At 32.3% G+C, this 10329-nt stretch overlaps 1 protein-coding gene across 2 annotated transcripts; it reads left to right on the top strand.

Moving 5' to 3' along the window:
* Positions 1 to 2050: 2050 nt before the first annotated feature.
* Positions 2051 to 10025, top strand: LOC100177288. Of its 2 annotated transcripts, XM_026839502.1 has the most exons (21): positions 2051 to 2082; positions 2138 to 2193; positions 2540 to 2597; positions 2656 to 2699; positions 2758 to 2834; positions 4508 to 4656; positions 4930 to 5012; positions 5078 to 5223; positions 5433 to 5621; positions 6714 to 6844; positions 6897 to 7038; positions 7644 to 7943; positions 8001 to 8264; positions 8331 to 8462; positions 8528 to 8604; positions 8658 to 8890; positions 8945 to 8976; positions 9032 to 9087; positions 9432 to 9489; positions 9548 to 9591; positions 9650 to 10025. In XM_026839502.1, exons 5-21 carry the CDS (start codon positions 2774 to 2776, stop codon positions 9728 to 9730), a joined length of 2178 nt encoding a protein of 725 aa, XP_026695303.1. In that variant the 5' UTR covers positions 2051 to 2082; positions 2138 to 2193; positions 2540 to 2597; positions 2656 to 2699; positions 2758 to 2773; the 3' UTR covers positions 9731 to 10025. The 2 variants fall into 2 exon arrangements, with proteins under 2 accessions (XP_026695303.1, XP_004227396.2); XM_004227348.4 differs by lacking the exons at positions 2051 to 2082; positions 2138 to 2193; positions 2540 to 2597; positions 2656 to 2699; positions 2758 to 2834 and adding an exon at positions 2904 to 3974.
* Positions 10026 to 10329: the final 304 nt, after the last annotated feature.

The following is a 10329-nucleotide window of genomic DNA, read 5'->3' as shown; positions in this document are numbered from 1 at the left end:
AGATGGTAAACATAGGCATATAATGTCCTAGCTCATGCACGTTGTTTCCACCTGTAACTTGTAGGTGATTTTTTTTATATGGCTAGGACTCTGAGTGGGACACATATATCCACAATAGTTGTAGCGTTATGTATTACGCTTGGTATTCTGTTGTAATCATTGTTTTCACAACTCCAAAACTAAAATAGTGTAGGGGAATTTAATTTTTAAAAATTGTATCAATAATACAAATATTTATAAATTAAAAATGTATCTACTTCATTGTTTCTACCAGTTGGTTGGGAACACATGGACAAGCAATCCACTGAGTAGTTCAAACAATGGAGATATAGTGGAATGTAGAGCTATAAATAGCTACACTGCCATGCAGGAATATACAAACTTGGGAAGAGACAGCAAGACATTAATTGTTCATTGTACGTGTCTGTTTTCTATATAGCTGTGCATAAAACAATTACCAGCATTAGCTGTACTTTCACACACTGTCATAGAGTGTGGAAGTGCGGCGCACTCCTGTTGATTTTCAAATTTGGTATTCTATTTAATGCACGACCACCATATGCACGTATAATATTTCGATGATTATGATTAGTAAATCAGTGTGGATTATGATTAGTAAATCAGATTATGCTGCCTTGGTGGAATATTTTGTTTATTTCCTCATTTAAGATAGTAGAACAAATTAACAGATTATTTGTATGTTTTTTTAAAATTGTTTAAGTTCTAATTGTTATAATGAGAAGTCTTGTGCTCTAGATCCAGCAATGAATCCAAAGTTTAAAACCAAATTCACGGATCTGTTGATCAATTCAAGCAGTGGTTACCTGCTTAGATCAGATGAGACGTTGACCATGAATTGCTCAGCTGATGGAAACCCTGCTGTAACTTGTAACTGGTCTTGTCCTCCTACAAATTGTGGTAGTTTACCAAACACTTGTGAGATCAACAATGTAAAGGTTACTGGTTCCACAACCATCACATGTACGGTTGGTAATGGTGTTTGTGGAGGTGGTACTACCAGCATTACTCAACACATAACAGTGGTATCTAAAACTAGTAAGTTGGAATGTGATTAAAGTCAACTCAACGTTTCATTTTCACTGATTATTCAACAGGAGTACCATATATAGTGGTTGATGGAACAACAACAACAGCTTCTACTATCACAAGAAACAAAACAGAAAGTTTAAGTTTAGCCTGTGGAATTCAAAACCAGAATGAAATGAACACAAAGATAGTTTGGAAAAAAGATGGATTTGTTCGTTCAATTGGATCATTATACATACCTAGTGTGGCATCATCAGATGATGGTTTATATGTTTGTGAAACATCCGATGCTTTTGGAAACTTTTCTACTTCTGTTAGTTTGACAGTTCTCTGTAAGTGGTTCATTTTGATAAACAGTTGATCCAATTGGTATTTCTATATTTTTTTCCTATCTACAGATCCTGCAGAACAGTTTCAAATCACTAATGCTATAGGTAATCAATGTGAATGGGGAACTGTTGGGCCACAATATTGTAACATCACATTCTCACTGAATCCAGTCACACATTCTGCCATTTTGAAGAAAAATGGTAGCTAAATACATTATTTGCTTTAGGAGTTAATATAACCTTTGCTGATCTTGCAGGGTTGATTGCTGATAATGATTTCAATTATAAACCTCAGAGCACAAACATTCAAAACTATGTATTCATGAAGAGTCAGGTTGGTCTTATCACTAAGTTTATTAATACATCTAACTTCCTTCTACTTTGCAGCCAACTCAAAATGACACTGGTTCATACACATTGACAGTGACATCATCAACTTTTACTCCTGTCATCTTCCCATTCACAGTTCTTGTTTCAAATCCTTTTGTAGTTCCTAAAGAGAACACAGCTACTATTGTTGGGGCAGTTCTTGGTTCAATAATTGCGATTCTTTTGATCATGAACGCATTTCTTGTTGTTAAACTTTACAGAAACAAGAAACCTAAAACCCCCCACCCAAGGTTTGCATGTAAACAACCATAAATTCACATCTATTCATGAATTTCTATTTACAGATCTGAGGGAAACAGCAACACTGCAGCTGATGGTAGGTTAAACATGGTTTTGTAATATGAAAATTAACCCAAGTGTATTTATTACAGATTATGTTGAGTTGAACCAACCAATCAACCGCAGCCATACAAGCCAACCTGTTGTGGTAAGAAGTGGTTTTTATTTTAATAATTTGAGACAAATTATGCACAAAGAATATATTTTTTTTAAATATTGAAAAAAAGTGTAGTTTAAATGTATAATTTCAAAATGAAAGTGGTTGTAATGTTTGTCTATTTTGTTTGCTATTCACACAAGACGTCATATATCTGTTACGAAGTTAAACATTCAGATGTTTAATGTGTACTTAACCTACCACTTTGTTTAAATAGTTTCTTGACTGTTTGTCTATAACAATCGCTTCACTGAGAATAATAATAAAAAAATAAAAAATTTCATTATTTTAACAAATATCGCTTGTTAAAGAAAAGGCTGGTTTATTATTTTTACAGAGATCTCAACAATCGACAAATTATGAAAATCTGAAGAACAATGTCAATGTAACAAGAAGTAAGAATTGACTTTTTATTCATTGGTTTCCTCCAATCTAACTTTAATCTTGCTACAGATGAGCAAGGTTATGCTGATATACAAGGTGCGGGGCCAAGTGTTGTAAGTTATCCCAATATATTTAACCATATGATTTACTTATTGTGTACAGTGTGTTCAGGTAACAACACCAAACGATGGATATGAAACTTTTATTGGAAGGAAATACGAGAATACGGCACGGCAATCCTCATCAAAGTGAAACCCAATATAAACACATGACTTTGTTTATATAAACAGATAAGCTTTTATTTAAATGTCTTCAGAATGATTTAACAGAGACCCTAGGGTTAAAAAGAATTAGACTCAATCTAACATTTAACAAACCAAGTTTGTGTCAAAGAAACTATTTGTTTTAAGATAATGTAAATTTGTACTTGGTGGTTGATATGAAACACATGTAATGGGAATTTAATATGCGAGCATTCAAGGGTATGTAGTTTACATTAAAGCTTTATTTTGTAACTGTGGTTTATCAAACCAATATTTTCTTAGTAGTAAGATTCATACCAATGTAATCTGCCTTATCTGTATTATTTAATTTATTTGAATAATATTTGATTATTTGTTATATTTTGTAACATGCTGCCCTGACTGAAATACTGTCATACATTATCTTTAATTTACAATACATTGTGTTATGTGTATTGTATATGTAAACATCACACTGTGGGTAAATTGTAATAGGAACTGTTTAAACAGCACCTACTCATTTTATTGTTAATAGCTAACATGTATGTTGTGTTTACTTCCTTCATTCCATTAATCAATACTTGCGTAAGGAACTGATACAAGGAAGTAACAAATCACGTTTAAACAACAGAATTGCAAGCTAGCATTTAATTAATCTCAGTTACATGATTCAGTATCATAGGTGCTAAACCTTGGGTGGCAGGTTGTTCTTGTCCCTGCAATGTTTGCCCTGCATTATTTATTAAGTATTAAAACGGTGACATAATATCTGTTTCATGGTAATGTTATTTCAATGTATCACTGCTTTCCTTACCCATATAAAGTTTGGTGCCTATGCTCAGTATATGTTAATTATAGTGTCTAGTGGCTGACACATGTCATGCTTATGTAAACATTGACTTGCAAATAGTCTAAGGTTGTATGCATATTGAGATGTTGTTGCTAACATTTAATAGTTTTCTCGATATGATAAATAATGTTATTTGTATTCCAGATAACGTGTAATGCATCTACTTTTATTTCAGATACATTATTATACATAAATTTTGCTATTGTAGTGAATATGTAGTTATAAGATGAATTGTATTTCACCAGCATATACTAATATCATAAAGCTGTGGACCTTTGGTGTAATCGTAATATATGGTAAGTTAGTTTTGTTTAAGAAGTGTAATCATAAATCATCTCATTTTGTTTTAACAACCTTCTAGGTCACAGTGGTTGTTTTACTGTCATTAACGCATCACTTTATATGTTTTCTGCTTGATTTGCAAAACTTTACTTAAAAGAGTTTTACCATTGTCTGGCGCTGTGGCTTAGTGGTTAGTGCGCCTGCATTTAACCCAGAGGTAATGGGTTAAAGGCTCTTTGCTGCTACCATTGTGGGCATATGTGTACTTGGGCAAGACACTTAACAGCAATTGTTCCAACCCAGTGGTCACTAATGGGTTGTCCAAACTATCAGCCACACATAAAATAAAACAAACAAATAATCACTCTCAAAGTAACATACTTGGTAACACGCAAGCTGGCACGAGGTGTATGGACACCCGTGTTATAACGGCCACGCGCGGATAAAGCAAGTTACATTCATGGTTAGAATATTAACAGATAAAGTATTTTCAATGGACTGCATGAAACAAGTAAGAATGTTTAATTTTCTAATAATAACATTTCAGGTTCTGCAGTAAATGCCCAAGCTGCATTCACATTCTCTGCGTTATCTCTACAACCCCCAATATCATCGGTTGGTTCAACTGCCACTGCTACTTGTAATGTGACTTATACTGGAAGTACAACATCTATATTAACATGGAAAATAAATGATGTAAGTTAAATAGTAAATATTATAAATTTAATAAAGCATTCTTACATTGTTAGTATCTTCTAATAGGGGGTTTCTATATTATTATATTGTAACAGTACATGGTTGCTTGTCAAAACTAAACATATCGGGTATATATATTTATATTAATTTTTTTTTTATCCCAGCAGTTATAGAAATCTCAAATATATTAAATACCTTTAGAACGCATCTTTATTTTAAAAATTAAATAGTTTTGATAATAGTTTTCTTATTTTTTGTATTTTTTTTGCAAAGGTGGTAGTTGGTCAGTACAGAATTAAAAACAATGAAGTTCCACAATATGCAAATCTAGCTTCGGGTTATGACACATCATCAAGGTAAGTTTTGAAAGTAAATAAAATTATGAATGCTGTTATTATTTGTTAATAATGTTTATTCTCAGCACAACAACATCCATTGTTAACACTGGTGACACTTTCCCCATGAGTCTTGAAATCAGGAATGTTAATTTGACCCTCAATCAAGCAACAGTTTCTCTCGGTTGTTCGGTACCCGGTTGTATCACTCAAGTTCAGTTACATATCAAAGGTGTGAGCGATTTACTGCCCAAATAGTATAAACATAATTGTTTAGTAAAAACTGTAGGTAGATGCTTTATGTACAACAACATTTAGAATGCATGGTTGATCTTTCATTTGAACTTCACATATTTGTTGTGTACGGTTATAGCTTTATTCCTTTAAACTAAGTATTTTACAACCCATTTGTATTATTGTTAAATAATGTGTTACAATCAGAATGTTCATCTCCAACACCCAACAATGTTCCAGTCAACCCATCAAGTGGTGTCTACAACACTCAAGCTAACTTCCAGTGTTCCCATGGTTCAACTTTATTTAATATGAATGGAACAACTGGAAACACTGCAACCAAATGCCTTGCTACAGCAGAGTGGGAGAATGAAAAGATAGTTCAATGTTGGTCAGGTGGGTTTAGATTATTAAAGTAAGTATGTTGGCCCAGCAGAAATTTATTATACGGGTAAGTAGAGTATTTTTCGGTCAGTTCTTTTAAGTGTATTGTGTTACAATTAATTTATTTCGAGGTCTGATCTAATATTTGTTTAATTCTCCAAATTAAAATTTAGTATTGTAATATTGATTGCACATAATGTGAATAAATATCTGCAATTATAAAATCCACAATGTTTAAACAACTTCATATATTTTACACCAAACTGTACTGCAGGATTGTAGAAATACCCCTTTATCAGTGACAATGTCACCGAACGGATCGTCGAAAAGCGTCCGGATTTTTTAACAGAAAGAAATCCTATTTATATTAAAAACTCCCTTACGTCTGCCTGACAATATACTCTTTGGTTTCTTAATTTGGTAATTATTGACGACATAAACGTGTGCTCTATTATAACCGCATCGGTTACGCTGCAACACCCACTCTATTAATTTTGCCACAAAACATGTCACATGGAACCTTTATGGTAAATTTAAAGTGATATTACATTATTAAAAAGACGTATCTAAATAGGTAGAAACATATGAAACCTTTTACGCATGTTGGTCGACCATCGTGGATTATAAATGTATGTAAGGTTGATTTACGTCATAATACCTTTGTTAACTATTAAAACTTTGTGGTTTATGTGCTTATATACGACATGTATAATTTTCGTATACTTGTTTTATTTCCGATATAATTGTAAGCCAGGAACTAAGATTAGTTTAAACTTTAAATGTAGATAACCGCGATTCTGTGAATTTTAATTGGTGCTAATATAATAGCGAGGAGCCACGCTATTAGTAAATTGGAACCAACACAAATTGTAATCTGATATCACGCTGACATTGCATTCCGTCATTTTCCACGAGAATAAAGACAGAACGAGAATATGTTCAACCTTTAAAATAAGTAATTGAAGTATGTTTATGTGCAAGTACCTGGATTACCAATAAACTTTTATTACTGGTTCCTGCTTTATTAATTGCCTCTTCTTGGTCATTGCCTCCCCTTATTAGAATAAACATTTTATCCACATGTAATATGTTTATTTTTCATAGCACCAACTGCTACATTGATTGGCAACATTACCATTTGTGCTGGAAACATTGCTACATTCCAATGTACTGCAACTGGGGGTTTTCCTTCTTTGGATAGAGTTGAAATTTATTTCAGGAATCAAAAACAAACAGTAAAGTTGGAGTAAAATATTAAGCTGGTGTTTATTTAATTGTTTCTACCAGTTGGTTGGAAACACATGGACAAGCAATCCACTTAGTAGTTCAAACAATGGAGATATAGTGGAATGTAGAGCTATAAATAGCTACACTGCCATGCAGGAATATTCAAACTTGGGAAGAGACAACAAGACATTGATTGTTCATTGTAAGCACAAAATATTTCATTGTCTGTTTTCTATATGCCTGTGATTCTGTGAACAACTGGTTTTACTAACACAACCAATGGCATTAGCTGTACTTTCATATCACGCTAAACTCTTGGTATTTTAGAACAGAATCAGGGGCTTTATTTTTCTTTCTAAACCCAAACATAAACTATTGACACACTGTTATAAAAACACGAAGTTTAACATAGTTTTTTTTGTTTCTTTTTTCTTTCAACAATGTTTAGTTTTATTTCTGCTTAAAATTACTTTCTACCTTTTAGAAAGTTGTTTGCTGAAGAAATGTGACAATACATAAAATTGTCATGTTCATTGAAATTAGAAAATAAATTCAGTGAGATAAATTATTTTTAGTAAAGGTTTTGAACACTGATGATTATCATTTATAGCAACATAAAGTATTAGACACTTTAGCTGCTTTGATGAAGTATTTCTTTTATCCCCACAAATTACAAAAATAATGCAAACCGGTGTATTATTTATTAATAGTTAAAAAACTTAAGTATTAAGAATTAAGTTTTAACAAGAATGGTTAGGTTTTACTGAAAATGTATTAATTGTTATGAACAAAAACCTTTTGCTCTAGATACAGCAAAAAATCCAAAGTTTGAAACCAAATTCACGGATCTGTTGATCAATTCAAGCAGTGGTTACCTGCTTAGATCAGATGAGACGTTGACCATGAATTGCTCAGCTGATGGAAACCCTGCTGTAACTTGTACCTGGTCTTGTTCTCCTACAAATTGTGGTAGTTTACCAAACACTTGTGGGATCAACAATGTAAATGTTGTTGGTTCCACAACCATCACATGTGCGGTTGGTAATGGTGTTTGTGGAGGTGGTACTACCAGCATTACTCATCACATAACAGTGGTTGCTATAACTAGTAAGTTAAACTGAAATAAAAAACAGCTTACTTTTATTTACACTGATTATTCAACAGGAGTACTATACATGGTGGTTGATGGAACAACAACAACAGCTTCTTCCATCACAAGAAACAAAACAGAAAGTTTAAGTTTAGCCTGTGGAATTCAAAACCAGAATGAAATGAACACGTTGATAGTTTGGAAGAAAGATGGATTTGTTCGTTCAATTGGATCATTATACATACCTAGTGTGGCATCATCAGATGATGGTTTATATGTTTGTGAAACATCTGATCCTTTCGGAAACTTTTCTACTTCTGTTAGTTTGACAGTTCTCTGTAAGTGGTTCATTTTGATAAACAGTTGATCCAATTGGTATTTCTATATTTTTTTCCTATCTACAGATCCTGCAGAACAGTTTCAAATCACCAATGGCTTGGGCACTTTATGTGAATGGGGAACTGTTGGGCCACAATATTGTAACATCACATTCTCACTAAACCCAGTCACACATTCTGCCATTTTAAAGAAAAATGGTAAGGAAATATTAATTTGCTGTATAAGTTAATATATCCATTGATAAAATAGTATAATTTTACAGGGTTGATTGCTGATAATGATTTCAAATATAAACCTCAGAGCACGAACATTCAAAACTATGTATTCATGAAGAATCAGGTTGGTCTTATCACTAAGTTTATTAAAACATCTAACTTCCTTCTACTTTGCAGCCAACTCAAAATGACACTGGTTCATACACATTGACAGTGACATCATCAACTTTTACCCCTGTCATCTTTTCATTCACAGTTCTTGTTTCAAATCCTTTTGTAGTTCCTAAAGATAACACAGCTACTATTGTTGGGGCAGTTCTTGGTTCAATAATTTCGATTCTTCTGATCATAATTGCATTTCTTGTTGTTAAACTTTATAGAAAGAAGAAACCTGAAACTTCCCACCCAAGGTTTGCATGTGAACAACCATAAATTCACAACTATTAATGAATTTCTATTTACAGATCTGAGGGAAACACCAACACTGCAGCTGATGGTAGGTTAAACATAGTTTTGTAATATGAAAATTATTTCAAGTGTATTTATTACAGATTATGTTGAGTTGAACCAACCAACCAACCGCAGCCATACAAGCCAGCCTGTTGTGGTAAGAAGTGGTTTTTGTTTTAATAATTTATGACAAATTATACACAAAATAAATTTTCTGAAATGTTGAAAAAAAGCTTAGTATAAGTTTAAATGTATCATTTTAAAATGAAAGTGGTTGTAATGTTTGTCTATATTGTTTGCTATTCACACAAGACATCATATATCTGTTTCATGGTTAAACATTCAGATGTTTAATGTGCACTCAACCTAACACTTTGTTTAAACAGTTTCTTGACTGTTTGTCTATAACAATTGCTTTACTGAGAATAATGATAAAAATAAAATTTATACTAAAACAAACATGACTTGTTAAATAAAGTGCTAATTTTTTTATTTTTACAGAGATCTCAACAATCAACAAATTATGAAAATTTGAAGAACAATGTCAATGTAACAAGAGGTAAGAATTGACTTTTTATTCATTGGTTTCCTCCAATCTAACCTTGACCTTACTACAGATGAGCAAGGTTATGCTGATATACAAGGTGTGGGGCCAAGTGTTGTAAGTTATCTCAATGTATTTAACCATAGTATTAAGTTATTGTGTACCGTATGTCCAGGCTACAACATTAAACGATGGATACGAAACTTTTATTGGAAGGAAATACGAGAATACGGCAGGGCAATCCTCATCAAAGTGAAACCCAATATAAACACATGACTTTGTTTATATAAACAGATAAGCTTTTATTTAAATGTCTTCAGAATGGTTTAACAGAGACCTTAGGGTTAAAAAGAATTAGACTCGATCTAACATTTAACAAACCAAGTTTGTGTCAAAGAAACTATTTGTTTTAAGATAATGTAAATTTGTACTTGGTGGTTGATATAAAACACAATGTAATGTGAATTTAATATGCGAGCATTCAAGCATACATAGTTTACATTAAAGCTTTATTGTGTAACTGTGGTTTATTAAACCAATATTTTCTTAGTAGTAAGATTCATACCAATGTAATCTGCCTTATCTGTATTATTTAATTTATTTGAATAATATTTGATTATTTGTTATATTTTGTAACATGCTGTCCTGACTGAAATACTGTCATACATTATCTTTAATTTACAATACATTGTGTTATGTGTATTGTATATGTAAACATCACACTGTGGGTAAATTGTAATAGGAACTGTTTAAACAGCACCTACTCATTTTATTGTTAATAGCTAACATGTATGTTGTGTTTACTTCCTTCATTCCATTAATCAATACTTGCGTAAGGAACTGATACAAGGAAGT

This window comes from Ciona intestinalis, unplaced genomic scaffold (assembly GCF_000224145.3).
Source record: "Ciona intestinalis unplaced genomic scaffold, KH HT000341.1, whole genome shotgun sequence".
NCBI classification, from domain to species: Eukaryota; Metazoa; Chordata; class Ascidiacea; order Phlebobranchia; family Cionidae; genus Ciona; species Ciona intestinalis.
This window is presented reverse-complemented; position numbering and strand designations above follow the sequence as displayed.